The sequence below is a fragment of the Penicillium samsonianum genome (genome assembly GCF_028829775.1).
Source record: "Penicillium samsonianum strain IBT 33392 chromosome Unknown utg000002l_segment0_segment0, whole genome shotgun sequence".
NCBI lineage: Eukaryota > Fungi > Ascomycota > Eurotiomycetes > Eurotiales > Aspergillaceae > Penicillium > Penicillium samsonianum.
In genome coordinates, this window is record NW_026643260.1 from 3,532,751 (window position 1) to 3,547,840 (window position 15,090).

The 15,090-nt window shown below is 48.2% G+C and overlaps 4 protein-coding genes across 4 annotated transcripts; 2 read left to right on the forward strand and 2 right to left on the reverse strand.

The window, feature by feature from the left end:
• Positions 1-171: 171 nt before the first annotated feature.
• N7471_003227 (cation-translocating P-type ATPase) lies at positions 172-3,902 on the reverse strand (the record flags this gene model as incomplete). Its single annotated transcript, XM_057275947.1, has 10 exons — positions 172-472; positions 523-840; positions 896-1,476; positions 1,528-1,876; positions 1,927-2,321; positions 2,400-2,640; positions 2,688-2,958; positions 3,009-3,548; positions 3,599-3,675; positions 3,727-3,902. The coding sequence occupies 10 exons, from the start codon at positions 3,900-3,902 to the stop codon at positions 172-174; spliced, it is 3,249 nt and encodes a 1,082-aa protein (XP_057140585.1).
• A 1,712-nt stretch (positions 3,903-5,614) lies between these two features.
• N7471_003228 (uncharacterized protein) lies at positions 5,615-5,996 on the reverse strand (the record flags this gene model as incomplete). Its single annotated transcript, XM_057275948.1, has 2 exons — positions 5,615-5,679; positions 5,750-5,996. 2 exons carry the CDS (start codon positions 5,994-5,996, stop codon positions 5,615-5,617), a joined length of 312 nt encoding a protein of 103 aa, XP_057140586.1.
• A 1,623-nt stretch (positions 5,997-7,619) lies between these two features.
• On the forward strand, positions 7,620-9,018 carry pyr8 (acetyltransferase pyr8; the record flags this gene model as incomplete). The annotated part of the gene is made up of 2 exons (XM_057275949.1): positions 7,620-8,444; positions 8,508-9,018. Exons 1-2 carry the CDS (start codon positions 7,684-7,686, stop codon positions 9,016-9,018), a joined length of 1,272 nt encoding a protein of 423 aa, XP_057140587.1. The 5' UTR covers positions 7,620-7,683.
• A 358-nt stretch (positions 9,019-9,376) lies between these two features.
• Positions 9,377-13,853, forward strand: N7471_003230 (putative TMEM1 family protein; the record flags this gene model as incomplete). The annotated part of the gene is made up of 4 exons (XM_057275950.1): positions 9,377-9,410; positions 9,464-12,021; positions 12,072-13,148; positions 13,203-13,853. 4 exons carry the CDS (start codon positions 9,377-9,379, stop codon positions 13,851-13,853), a joined length of 4,320 nt encoding a protein of 1,439 aa, XP_057140588.1.
• Positions 13,854-15,090: the final 1,237 nt, after the last annotated feature.

Sequence of the window (15,090 nt, forward strand, 5' to 3'; positions counted from 1 at the left end):
AAGGAAGAACGAGAACAACATAATATAAGCGAAGTTCCTCTTGTAATATTGATAGGCCAAACAACCATTCACAAAATCCGTTTTTCAGTGCAAGAACAAATTGCAATCTCAATATATCATCAACACAACAGTTACATTGCTGTAGTTTTGAATGGAATGTCTCGCGGTCTTTCACCAAGCCATTTTAGCCAAAGTTCCACCAGGCCAGCGTCGAACAGCCGCCTTCCTCCCTTCATCTAGACACAGAAGCCCAAGCCCCAGAGCAGCCGGAAGGAAATAATGTTCAGCCGGGATGCCCGATGTGCTGAGAACAGTCTGTAGACTTGGGATGTAGAGCCAGATCACAGCGATTCCCAAACCAAAGGCCATAGCGGGAAAGAGAGAGAGATTTTGAGTGAGTTTGTTGAACGCGGGCGGGTGCTGGAAAATCGAGTGATGACGAGTACGCACTGCCATCAAATTAAACCATTGCCTTGAATTTTGTTAGTAGTTTTCTCAGAGGGGGAGATTAAAATAACCCACATGATAACAAGGTTGATGAAGTAAATGGAGCTGGCTTCATTCACACGGGCAGTGTAGTAATCTTCGTCAACTCCTGGTGGGAGTTCACCGAATTTGAACCACAGGTCAGAGAAGGGAATTCCGTTTCGTTCGAGATACCAAAATGCCATTGTGAAAGAGCAGACAGTCTCAATCAGTCCAATAAAGGCATATGAGTGGAACATTAACTTCCAATCGACCAATCGGGTCTTGGTAGGATGACGGGGTGGGCGAAGCAGGACATCTGCCTCTGGGGTTTCATATGCCAGGGCTATAGCAGCAGCACAATCTGTAAAGCAACTTGAGGTTTTGTTAGTGGGCCCATCCTGCGGTGAAAATGGAATATCAAACTCACCAAATGATGATCATCAAGAACGAAGACAAAATTTGAGGAATACCGAAGATGAGATTGGTAAACACCGGCCAAAACTCAGAGAATGAGCCTGCCGGGAGCAGATACGCAATTGTTTTCTTCAAGTTATCAAAGACAACCCGACCATAGCGGACGGCTTCAACGATCGCCGCGAAAGAATCCAGCAAAACCATATCGGCCGCCTCAATGGCAATGTCAGAACCACTTGCGAGACTAATTCCAATATCTGCAGCTTTCAAAGCCGGAGCATCATTGACACCGTCACCAGTCATGGCGACAATTTGTTCTCTTGCTTGTAGCTCTCGGACGATTCGCATCTTTTGGTTTGGCGTTGTGCGGGAAAAGACGATTTCGGGGTATTGACAGAGCTGTTCCCATTGATGCGCGTTTAGACTCATGAGATCGGTTCCACTGACAAGCAATGCGGAATTGGATGAACTTTGCTGCTTCTCATTTGTACTTGGGAATCGTTCAAGAGATGATGCATCGTGGATGGACTGTGTTGTAACGATGCCACATTGGCGGGCGATTGCCAGGGCAGTTAGACCGAAGTCACCAGTCACCTAAAATCCTTATTAAAATGAAGAAGTGTATGCTTATCAAAATTGACTAACCATGAAGACTCGAATATGTGCGCCACGCAGGGTTCGCATCACTTCAGGGATCTCGGGTCTTGGTGGATCAATCATACCCAGGAGGCCAACAAGCGTCAGATCAGCCTTTGCTTCTCGCAGCATCTGGGTTTCGTATTCCGTAGACTGTGGATCGGCCATAACGGTGGGCCTTGAAATCACTTTGCGCGCAAGAAGAATGACTCGTTTGCCATCCGAAGACCAGTTATCTTTCAATTGTTTGACCGCTGCGCATGTCTCTTCCGTGAATGGCTTTGGCTCACCATCAGGGCCAATAATCTGCGTGCATCTATCGATCAAAATATCTGGGGCGCCTTTGACAGTTAAAAGGCTTTGAAAAGGGTTAGCTTGGAGCGCCATTTGAGATTGATATCCACGTACATATTTTCTATATTAAAGCTCGTGGTCTCCGCTGTGGATAGCCATTTCTTGGGACTTTCAAGACTCAGGGCAGTCAAGGCCTTGATCATGAACTTGTTCTTGCTATCAAAAGCCAGATCAAAGCACGTTTTCCAATCTTGCCGGACTTCGGAGACGGACCCCAGACCTTGGGAGAACCTGAGTATTGCCTGATCTGTAGCATCTCCGAAGATCCGCCGGTCGTGGAGTTGTAAGCTTGCCGAGGCGGTATCGAACTCTCCAGCGTTGCAAATAGCAGCAAGTGCTCGAATCTGCTGAATGGCGGGTTCACCCGTCTTTTCTGGTATCTTTTCTTCTACTTGGGAGACGTTGAAGGCTGTTGTATACACAGAGTGATCTGTGACCGACATCCGGTTCTGTCGAAATACGAGTCAGAATGATCACAAAATCCATAAGGGGGAAAAGGGAAAAAAAGGAAGTATTGCATAACATACCCTGGTGAGAGTTCCTGTTTTATCGGTGCAAATAACTGACACTGACCCTAGAGTCTCGACTGTCTTGAGAGACTTGCAGAGAACTTTATTTTTCTTCATCAAATTTGCGGTGATCGTCAAACTAGCTGTCACAGCGATCGGCAGACCCTCTGGAATGTAGGCAATCGCCACACTCACGCAGTCGACGATGAGTGCCGCGACGTTGATATAGTCCGGATGCGCTTTGCGAAGCCACCCGCCCCTGGACGTTGTTAGACTTAGTCGTCATATGCAATGGACAAGACCCACCAAACACTCGCAAGAATGACAATCCAGGTCACCATTATGACGAAGATCAAGACGACAAATCGGAGGACCTCCTTTTCGATAGTGGTCAAGCCAGTCTCTGGCTCTCCTGCCAGTTTGGCAATCCGGCCAAAAACTGTGGAGTCACCAGTCGCTACAACCAGACCAGTCGCATTGCCAGAAACACAGTGAGTTCCTTGAAGACCAATACATCTTGTTTCAAGATAGTTGTCGGAGGTTGAGTCGGGACTCCCTTTGATGGGGTTCGATTCGCCTTATGGGATTTCAGTGCTGGAACTCTGGATTTCAGTTGAGTCCACTTACCAGTCACAATAGATCGGTCCAAAGTGAAGTCATGAGAAACTTCAATAAACCTCAAATCAGCGGGGATTTTACTTCCAGCCTTGACAAATACGGCGTCACCAGGCACAATATCGGTGGCGCTGACTTCAACCCGACAAGCATCACGCAGAAGCTGGCACGATTCGGGCAGCATGGCGGTGATAGATGCCATAACTCTCGAAGAAGACCAATCTTGCCAGCCATTGAAAGCTGCTTGGATAAAAAAGACTGCAAGAAGCACTATCCCAAGGGCAAGGTTGGCAACAGCCGGAGGATCACCCAACGGCTTCCAAGATATGAAGACTAGAATTCCGCCGATGAGCAGGATAGATCCGAATCCTTTGAAGAAGTAACCAACAATCTTCCAGAACCACGGATTCGGCAATGGGGAGATTTTGTTCCTTCCATATTTTCGAAGTCGTTCATCTGCTTTACTCGATGATAAACCAGTTGATGCGTCGACACCGAGTCGTTTTTGAACCTCTTCGGCGGAGATTGTATGCCAATCAGCATTTTCCCAATCTACATAAGGTCATTAGAATCTCATCACAGATGTGGTACTTGAGTCATACCTTCAGCCGCTTTTTCTCTCTTGCCGTCAAGTTTGACTTTTCGTTTTCTTTCTGTGCTGTCTTCGATTTCAAAAGACCTATTTCCTCATGAGTTGACAGGTCACAGAAAGCATGAAAGAGGTTCATACAAACTGCGATATTCTATTGGAATGGCAGATGCGGGGTCAATGGATCTGCGACTTGCATGCGAGATATTCTTGCTGATCTGCCTCGTGTCTACCGGCACTCCACTAGACACGGCGATTGCATCTCCTTTTTCCTCGTCGCCAGCCTTCCAACGTAACGCCATTCCCAGTGGTGGCATCTTCCAATATGCGAATCACCAAGAAAGGAATGCACTGCTCGTTTCGAAAATATGCGCCAAACCGCAGTAATTTATATCTTTCTGGGAACGCTATATGGAAACTAGCCATGAGCGATTTTTATTGACTCGGAGTCTTCTCAGCTGTCAGGAACAAGACCACCTTCTCATTTGGATACATCCGGACGCCTTGAGACATTTATGGACCCAATGGAATTACCATAAAGATCTTCGATCAGATGCATTAGTTCAAGATGACAACAGGAAACTACCATGGATCTAATTAACCCGGTGCAGCTTCGGCACGTGGAGCTGTCTGTGCGTTCTATCGCGAGGGAAAGAGCCTGATCTAGCTTAACGGCACTATTTTAACAGAGCTTTCGGCTTTATCGATTGGTTGTTTTGAGTGATTAAATTGGCGTCGAAGAAAGGCCGTGTCCGCGGGTGGAGGCTGTACCTTATCCCAACTGCCTCACTGGGCTGAACAAATCACGCATACGTACAATCTTTTCAGAATTGCATCACATTGATACGTAATCCACATATACAATATTGCGGTTAAAATGAAGTAGAACCTGATTATGATAATCAATAATAATGATTACCATCTATTTTTCCGTCCTATTGCCTCCTCTCCCTGACTACCGCATTTATCACAACAGACCACTATAAAAAAACACCAAAAAAATAATTGACCCGGCCGCACAAGCGGCCTGCTATTCTTGTATATTGTACTGCCAGATTTCTGTCATATTTTGCGTATGTCAGTCATGGCTATGTAGTTATCGGCCTAAGATCGTGTGAATCTAACCTGACGGAGCCCTCTTCTATATACACTGGGCGGACTCGGCGAATATCCATGGATACGGTGTTCAGGCTGACTGTATGCGCTAGTTTGATCGGTATTGGAGAGATTGTCGCGCTTCCTCTGGAAGTCTGAAGATTAAGCGTCAGAGTCTATCCAAGATCAGGTGGGTCTGTACCGTAGTGCCGGTTGGACTGCTGCCCGTAACACCCCCAGTTCATTCGCTGTAACTCATCGCTCACCGAATGTCTCCCCTGCATATGCCCGCATACTAATGCCTCATCTTCTGTCTTAGCTCCTCGGTGGCTCTGCCTTTGCGAATGACTACAACAAGGCCAGCTAGTCGCAGAACTTCGTCGCCTCGGTCTGCGGTGCTAGTGTCTCGCTGATCATCTCCGCACCCTGGACGTGATCAAGACTTGTATCCAGAACCACAACTTCGAACACCCGAGTCCGGCTTCTGGATATGAAACAAGAAAAGAAAAACGGAGAGCGACCTGGTTTTACCCTGGGCCCACGTGAGTTATGTATCCCCCCGGGATACTATAGCTTCTAGGGTTGGCGGTTTGTTCAAAGGAGAGTTGACTGTACCGATATAGTATCAGATCCTGAAGGATGACGCAGCCAATTTGAGAGCGAGGATACATAAATAGGGTCTAGCATCGCAAGCAAGAGGGAAGACGGGGCAACAAGCAGGCCCACTACAATCATCAGATGTACGATACTTCCAGTATTTAGCTCGTAAAGTATGGCCCGAACCGTTTGAATAAACATATATTTCCCATAATTATTGATATAGATCCAATAGAAGTGGGAAAAAAAGGAGTGTAAGTAGCTTAAACAAGCAGATGAAAAACTAGTGACATATACCAAATGCCAGGATATTCCCAGCCCTCACACGTAGTGGTCGTCAATTCCGGAACCCGTTCACAGTCATTGGAAACCCTTCAACAATCTCCTTGTCCGCTAACCTGTCTGCATGAAGCAGCTAGACATCGTGAGTTAGCTTGCAGTTTTGAATAGGAGTGTACTAGCAAAGACTTACGGCAGATCGCAATGCAACTGCCTCCGCAACCTGGCAGACAACCAGCGCAGCCAGTCTGACAGCCAGCAATGCACAAAGCAAAATCATCGTTGTTGCAGCGTTTCTCGATCGTTTTGCCTCCCTGCTCCAGCCAGCGCTGAGCGAAGTCATTACCAATGTCGACCCCGCGCTGCTCAGCTGGATGTAAAGTTTCAGAGGCGACCGCAAGGGCAGCAAAAATAGAGGTAATAAAGATGGTGGTCTTCATGTTGGTGAGTTTGAGGTTGTATAGATGAATGATCTTGTAGTATTGTCGAATACTCAGCAGTATGTCGTCGATGAGAAAGAATCAGAACAACCCAGTAGGAAGTCTGGCTATTTATGTGTGTTCAATCGATGTATCGCTCATATGTTGTAGTCTGAGACGGAGAATTTGGGCTCATCGTGACGACTTCATTGCAACGTAAATCGTTGGCATAGAAAAATTACACCAATTGACTTTTATAGCCCCCAACGGCCCCCGGGGAGACACTCTATGTCGTGGGGGCTGGCTGGCGGATTGTGGGCAGATCTTCCCCGCGTAACTCGCGGGCAGATCTCTCGTTCGTTCTTCCTTTTCAAGTCTCGATCTCCGTCGAATCACAAGTACTCAATTCGATATCCTTTATTGATCTGGCTACGGTTAGAAGCACTCAGGCTATAGTTAGGGTTGTGACGAGAAAACCTCCATAAATCAGTATCAAGTTGGCAGCCTCCTAGATTCCTGCTGAGCGTTAGGAACAAAGCAATGTATCGAGCTTTAGCATTACTTCATCATATTTCGGCTAATAGCGACGCAAAGGGTAATTGTTTATGGCCCCTCGAGGGGGGTGGATCTAGGAATCCTGATGCTACTGAGTCGATGCTGATTGATGGAAGTTCTAGTTGCAACCCTGCAGGGGTTTAGACAATTACTTTTGGCGTCTCTTTCAGCCTAAATATGATCAAACAATGCTTAAGCTCGGTAAACTACTTTGCTCCCTCTACGTCATTCCCCTATACTCCCTCTCCGGCTCTCGGCCCTCGGCTCTCGGAGTACTTTGCATATTCCTGCTCCCAATCCTCCCAAATCCAATTAACGGGGTATATGGTATTAATCTATACGGGGTTATACTGGTTCGGATTTTAACGCTAACCTAATTTAATATGCTTTATAGTATATACTATAAATCACTACGGAGATACAATTCTTATATGCTAAGAATCTCGAACCCCAACATAATCGACATTAGCGTCGTTAATATAGTTTGACATCTACACTACCAGTTTCTGTATACAATTTGCATAATGTGGTATCGCAGCAAGTCATTTTAATTTAGGCTGCTTTTAGTTAATAGACTCTGGGAGAATCTAGCATTCAGTGTTGTCACTGCTTATTCTTCTTATTCTTTCTGTTTCTCTTTGATCATATTCATCAATTGAGGAGTTTTTGTATTTCTAGAGGAGGAAGAGGAGTCTATAAATATAGGCTTCTTTCTGAGTATCGAGAGATAAGACAACATCACAATTCACTTTTTTGATACCTTCAAGTATCGCCTTTGCAAGAGATATTCCAATTTCAATGTTGTTACATGCAGTGTAGTTCTCACTGTACTATTCAACAGGGTTGATAATGGTTTTAGTATCATCGAAAAGGTTGGCTGATTGACAAGAAACCTTAGGCAAATATGAAACAAAACACAGATAGTGATTAACAGAGCATCAATTTTATATCGAAAAAATGTGAATATTTTAGAAGCATAGATCTATTTTGTCGCCTTGGTATTTATCGCTTGCCGTAAGGGGCCCACGCCGTTCAATATTGAGATTCTACGCAAATCCCAGGAAAAATAAGAATCGATCGCCCCTTTCTGAAGAAAATCACACTCTCAACATCGACACCCGTTCAAAGGCGTTTTTCCCTTTTCTTTGGGGATATGCGGGCCATGTCAGCCTCTTCCAACATTCTGCAAATTCTGTTTCTCTATGCTGCCCATTGCCTTATACCCGCGACTCTCCTAATCGCAACACCAAAGCGATCTATTTTTCGGTATTTGTCAATTCCATGCTCTATCTTCATTGTATATCGAGCTATACCGGTGGCCACAGCGCTAGGTCCGGGATTCGTATGGTGTGAATGCGGTCGCCTATTCGTAACCATCGTCTTCCAATGCCTAAATCTGCTACTCATCAACCCTAAGGATAGCAATGATTTGTCTTCTGGGGGCAGCCAGAGCTTTGTCGGTCGAATTTATGCCGCGACTCGGCTTTTTACTGACCCTCGTGGGATCAACACTCCCTGGCAAATAAAAAATGCCCCGCCACAGCCAGCATATTATAAACGACGTGATATGAACACACCTCCTCGAGGTCGCTTTTTGATTCGCCAAATAGCCATTATTGTATGGCAATATCTAGCTCTGGATGTCTTTGCTACTCTTGCATTGCAACAGGCATTGGAGCAACAGAAAAGTGGGATGTTGCCGCCAGTACCTCAGTGGGATATACCAACCGAACAATGGATTGAACGTATCATCTCAAACATCATGGCTGGATTTGTGGTGAGCCGAATTCTCATCGACTTCCATCATCGTGCCTTTTCGATAATTGTCGTGGGACTCGGACTCGAATCGCCTGAGAATTGCCCTCCATTGTATGGAAGAGCGCTGGATGCCGATACAGTAAGGGGCTTCTGGGGGTAAGCTCACTCACAGCAAATTATTTGGAGATGCGGGATATTATGCTGACAGCGATCTCGTAGGAAATTCTGGCACCAATTGCTGCAAAACCCCCTGACCTCTGTCAGCGGCTTCATAACTCGAGACCTATTAGGTCTAAGGCCAAGGTCTTTGGTGCAGCGGTACATGAATGTCATTGTTGTTTTCTTTTGTTCGGGCGGGCTGCATCTCGTGCTCGATATTGTGCAGGGAATCCCAGCACAGGAATCCGGTGCCATGTTATTCTTCGTCACGGCACCTCTAGGCCTCATGATCGAAGATGGTATCAAAGCGCTTTGGAAACCCTTTTCAAAGTCTAGTGGACCAAGCATGGAAGTTCCTAAACCGCTGTGGCAAAGGGCTCTTGGCCTAACGTGGTCTATGGCATGGCTGGGTGTCACCTCAACTGGGTTCTTCTACCCACAGGTGGTGAGGCCGCAAAATCAGGCCCTGGTTCCTTTTTCTGTGGCAAGCCGCATTGGACTGCCTATACAGGTAGGCATTGTTCTGGTTGGTGGTGCTGTGTTAGCGAAGGTGTTTGAGGTTGAGGTGTGAGGTCATCAGGCATAGATCCGGGCTACCTATGTAAATACTTGGATACCTAGAGTTTTCTGTTGAGATAGATGTTGGATATACAATAGATACAGATTTGTATATTTATGTATATTTCTCTGAATATATCTAAGAGTTAAAACAAAGAAATGCCCAGTTGTAGATCCAAAGTCTAAAAGCAGCGAGGGATACGCACTAAAATGGAAAAGAACGAGGCCGTGCGTCGCGGCTGTTGACAGCATGTCTCCCTCACCCCGCGACTTTTCCCCTTAACTCCAGGCGCATGAAAGCTCCTATGCACCTTGAGTCTTGAGATGTCCTGAAGTCAATTGGCCACTTCCCGTATTGCGCCCGGGAAATCATGGACCCTTCGCAGGCTTCGAGCAATGTAACGGGTACGACAAAGGTGCTTGAGACGAATGAAGCTTGCGCTGACCATACAACACAGTCGAATACACAGATCCTTCGGGCTTATTTCCGCTCATTCAGCCCGTGATTGAAGCAAAGCTCCCCCTAAAAAATCTCCACTGGAAATCGCCAACCCGCCCCGTGCGGTCAATCGAGTCGCTCCGCATCGGCTTCACACCTGCGCAAGAATCAAATGAACGCAAATCATCGAGCGATACGGTTCATGGCACCGTCGCCCATCGCAGACACCAGATCCCCGGTCTACGGCAGACCCCATACCTGAAAGTTTACCTCCTCCGATGCGACGACAACGAAACCTACAAGACGACGGCCCGACGGAACGTTCGCGAATGGATCAAGGCCAACGCATCTTCGCAGAGCTCGCAGAGCTCGCAGTCCGCAACTACTAGTCAGGAAAAGCATGATGCCTTTGAGTGGCTTATCCTGCATGTGGTACCGGACGGTGATGCTGCGGACAAGGCGGCCACACCTTCCTCCAAATGGGGCCGGGGTTCAACTACAGTGCTGGAAAAGGCGAAGGCCGACTTCAATGGGTCGTCTAAGTCTGCTGTGGATCGTGTGGCCCAACTGCGTCTTCCGAAACAGGGGACCAAGTCCCCTGAATTGGCCGAGCAATTGGAGGATTTGATTGATAAAATGAAGAACGGGATTCTAGCTTCGTTTGATCTGCGTGTGGCTCAATATGAGGAGGATATAAAGGAGAAAGACTCTCAGCGCAGTTTGCCTGGCTGGAACTTCTGCACGTTCTTCATCCTTAAGGAAGGTCTTGCTAGGGGGTTCGAGAATGTGGGCCTCTTCGAAGATGCGCTGGCTGGTTACGATGAGCTAGCTGTTGGCTTGGATGCGGCCATCCGGGACCAGCTCGATGGGAGTAGTGACCAACACGGTGGTGCACTCTCGATCACCAGTAAAACCTGGGCTGAAATGGCCAAAAAGGCATTGCAGACTGGGTCTTCCGATGACAACGACGATGACGAGACTCTCTTTTCGGAGCTTCAGCCGGGGGATTTCCCATTTAATGCCAACAAGATGTCCTACCGGGAAATGATCCTGGCAAGCGATATCTCCATCTTCGATTTCCGCACATACATCTTCTCTCGTCAACTGACTCTACTGCTCCGAGCCGCGAGAGCTCCATCACTTGCCGGCAGTGAACCTGCGGCAGACGGCAACGCGGTGAAATCAAACAAGAAGCCCGAAAATCTCATTCTGCTAGCTGAGATTTGTGGAAGAGCAACGGAATTTATCGGTTTAGCTGCACGTACCCTCCGCTATGATCTCGAATGCGGTCTGGCAGAGGTAGTTCATGATGACAAGACAGATATTATCAACAATCTAGTCTCTTCGTGGGCATTTTCGGCAGCTTTCCAAATCCTGAGTCAAACCTCTACTCCGACCCTCATGCTTCCCGAGTCCTCTCTTCATGCTGTTGCACAATCGAGTGAAGCCGCTGCTGTTATGATGGCAGATTCCCGTGCCGATGTCCCTCGCCGCTCTAGTTCCCTCATGGGCTCATCTGGTGCCCGACCTGCCCGGCCAGTGACCCAGGATATATCTGATAGTGTCGGTTTGATGCAGCGGCGATCGACTATGGAACACCCTAAGCCCGCGCCTATTCCGACGCAGAAGACTGGCTCTGAACAACTGTCATCCGGGAGGGCGGAATTGCTTCTTTTGGCTCGGCGGTCCCTCGAGGAGATTGCTAGCAGACGGGGCTGGGCTGAGAACTGGAGCAATCTCGGTCTTCTCTTTGACGACCGCCATCGTTCTGGGGCAAGTGACCTGGCGGAGATCTCGTTGGACGGCGATGACACTGAAGAGTCACAGACACCTTCTAAGAAGAAGGAATCGTCGCTTGTAGGCATCGAGCTTTCTGGTCTCAAGGCCGCATTAAAGTCAAAAGACGCCTTCCTGTTCCTCTATGAAGATCTCACAGACCGTTTAATCCGCCATCATATGGCAGCCAACCGCGTCAACTCTGTTGAACAGTCCCTGGCTGAAATCGCTATTTTACGATACCGCCAGAAAGATTACGAGTCTGCTGCTTCCTATTTCCATCGGATGGCTCCCTTCTACGGCTCCAAGTACTGGATTGTTCTGGAAGGAAGCATGTTGGAACTCCACGCGCGGTGCTTGAAGGAGCTCAAACGGAACGAGGACTACGTTCGGATGATGATACGGTTGCTTTCCAAATTTGCTACATATGCGCAGGCGCAATTATCAGTCAGGCAAAAGTCCTTGGCTGGCTCCATTCCTTCTACTGAGCAGGAAATGCTAGAAGGACATGTCCGCGATTTGTTTGAAGCGTCTGGTGCTCTTCAAAAGGATATCCCTGCTTCCTTGACAGACTTCTTTGCCGACTTCCGTGTCGACCCAGCCATTCGACTGTACGACAACAAGGATGGATTCCAGATCCAATTGTCTTTGCGATTTCTTTTGGGCCAGCAGATCGAGATTGACAATCTCAAGGTTCGGCTGGTCAGCGCTAATAGCTCTCAGAATTCTGAGCACTGGATCGAGAGCCCAGCCAATTTCGTTGTGAAATCATCATCAACACAGATATTGATTGACTGCTCGGTGAGTACTTACAGGATAGCTTCCGCTACCGGTGACTAACTTTTATGCAGACCACACTTCAAGGCAAGTACTTCATTGACCGGCTTGAAATGAGGGCTGGCAACCTTGTCTTTAACTTCCACGGCGGGCAAGACTCCACCCTTCCAGTTGGCTTCCGGGAAACGGAAGACTCAGAGGAAACCGACAACCAGCCTTACATCTATTGCTACCCTCCGGCCGAAGCCCTGCAGGCGAAGATCGTGTCACCGCACCTTATTAACCTCCAGGCCATGCGGACGCTGGAGCTGGAACTTGACAGCGGACGAAATGATATCAAGAGTGGTACGATCCGTGTCCGGCCAGGTACTGCAGGCCTACGGCTTCGCCTTGCGGAAATAGAGGTTGTGGATGGCAAGCTCGACGTGGATGCCAACCACGATACGGGCATTATCGAATTTGAGCAATTGCCGGCGCGGTCATTCGTCCGACTGCGTATCCCATACACTGTAGAGGAGGCATTTTCGACCCTCTCAGCGCGAGCAGAGATCGCTTATGAGACCGAGCAAGGCCGATTCGCTTCTTCGGCATCATTCAGTGTTGTTTCAACGCTACCTATATCGGTCAACGTGCAGGACATTTTTAAGGATGAACTACTATTCTCGCGTTTCACTATCAGTCCGGCCATGCTGATCCCGCTTCGTATCATGAACTGCAGTCTACCCAGCTCAGACATCTACGACGTGCAATCCAGCATCACCGGCCCCGTCGCCCTTGATGTCTTCCCGAAGCAGCCCGCGTCTCTTCTTTACAAAATTCGCCATAATGAAGGCACCACGGTCGCATCAACGCCGCGTAGCCTACAACTGAGCGTTGACTTCACATGCGTCGACGATGAGTGTCTCGATGCAGTCGAAAAGCAATTCGCTGCTTCCATTGACTCCAGTCCATTCCGCCAGTACGCAGCGCTGCTCACATCGCACATTGTCAGCAGTTTCCGCGCACAGCTGTCCACGAATGACATGGAAGCCATTGGGCTCATTCGAGAGGTAAACATGCTGCCCTATCAGACTGTGCGATGGGACGATCTGCTCGGAGCTTTGAAGGCACCAGGCGAGGATGTTCGACAGTGGCTCAAGGAGTGGCACAAGGTAAGAACCAAATCGAGCGTTTCAAATCAGCTATTTTACTCACGTATGAAACAGAACAACTCCATCATCCACCTCCCCGCACAACCTACCATCCCAACCCGCCGCATCATAATCCCCGTTGACGTCCCCGAGATCCAAGTCGTGCACACAGCCGATCTCCAGCTCCAGCCCAAACCCACCACCGACACAAGGCCCTCCACCCACGCCGCCGTCGGCCAGATGATCACCGCCGAGCTGTGTCTCCGCCACACACGACGCTGGTGTTCCCAAGCGACCCGCGAAAACGCCGACCAACCCCTCGAATGCTCCTACGAGATCCACGCCAATCCAGACCAGTGGCAAATAGGCGGTCGCCGCCGGGGCAACTTCCTCGCGCGCGACGGCGAATCCACCCGCTTCACCCTCCTACTACTTCCCCAGAAACCAGGCCATCTCCTTCTCCCGAGTCTTGAGATCCGTACATTCTACCCATCCGCACCTCAGCTCCCGACGTCGCCGCCTGCGGCTGATGCTGCTGGTTCTATGGCGCCGGCTCGTCGCTCGATCCCTTGTGAGGTCGACTACCGTAACCATGGCGAGACGGTCCTCGTTCTCCCAGATTTGAAGAAAACAACTGTTAGTCTTAGTGCCGCTGGCAGTAATCATGCTGCTGGTGGGGAATCTTGGCTTGTTGATTCGGAGCGGCGGACGGAGGAGGTTCGTTGATTTGATAGATGTGGGTGGTTGTATGTATAATGAGTCGTATATAGGCTCGCTGAGGGTACTTGTTTGTACGTAGATCTACGATTCACGAATCTTTTATTCTTTTGTGAAACCCTTCAATTGTACTGTATAGACCTCGGGACCTTGGAATATATTCGAGTGGCTTCGGCTGGGGCTCCCGCTGGCCCTTGGCTCGATACAGACTAGTATGGACTAATCTAGATTAGCTCCATCTCATAGCTCGGGAACTCAATATTTCTTCCAACTTGCTTCTAGCACGCCCATGCATGTCTTTTTGTGCCTTCTTTGAGTGAGGTTGAATGAAAATATTTTTGATATAATCTATACAGAAGTCGGTTAAACTTCTAATAAATCCAGTACAGCCCTGGAATATCGCAAAGTCCGAGATCGGCGCCGAGGCCCCGATCAGATCTTATCTAAGGTGGCAAAGTGATAAGGTCCCAGGGGGAACTAAAAAATTAAACATCTGAAAGCAAAAATTAACCTTTGTGTTTTTTTCAAAAAGGGGGAGTGGGGCCCCAACAAAACCCCAAGGGTCCCAACAAGCGGATGGAGGCATTTTTATACTACCTACATGTACCTAGGTAAGTAATTTATATTTTATTTTAAATGTTGATGTTTATTTGTAAAATAATTTATTATATTTATAGATTACGCTATGCTTTCTCAATCTTCACATCAAGTCAAGTCAGTTAATGTGAACACAGTAGACAAATAATGTTGAGGCGATATGCCAACACCGAATTACACCCGGACAGCCCAGAAGAAAGCCGAAAAACAAAAAGTGGATCACATGTCCCTTACGCATGCCACTGCCGAGTCATCTTCAGCCAGCCTGCGGAGTACATGCTGACTTACAGAAGAGATATTCGCATGAGCCTGAGGGGCTTGGGGGTCTGGATACTCCGTATCCAATTGCGCAAGCCAACCCAAAAAGCAAAATCAATTTGCCACACGATGTTGCATATCGGATTCGGTGGGAGATTTCCAGACCAATCCACGGCCGTCTACTCCGTAAACAGCACGAAAATGACCCGCCGAGGTAAGCTGATCACTTCGATCTATGTTGTATCCACATGCAGCTGGGGACGCCTTCACCGTATTCTCGGCATGTGAAAGTGACAGGTAGGCGAACCACCAGATTAGAGTCTAGAGCACACCATCAGACCACTATACCTACTCCGCAACAAAGTGCAATTTGCAAATTAAAGTGTTGGGG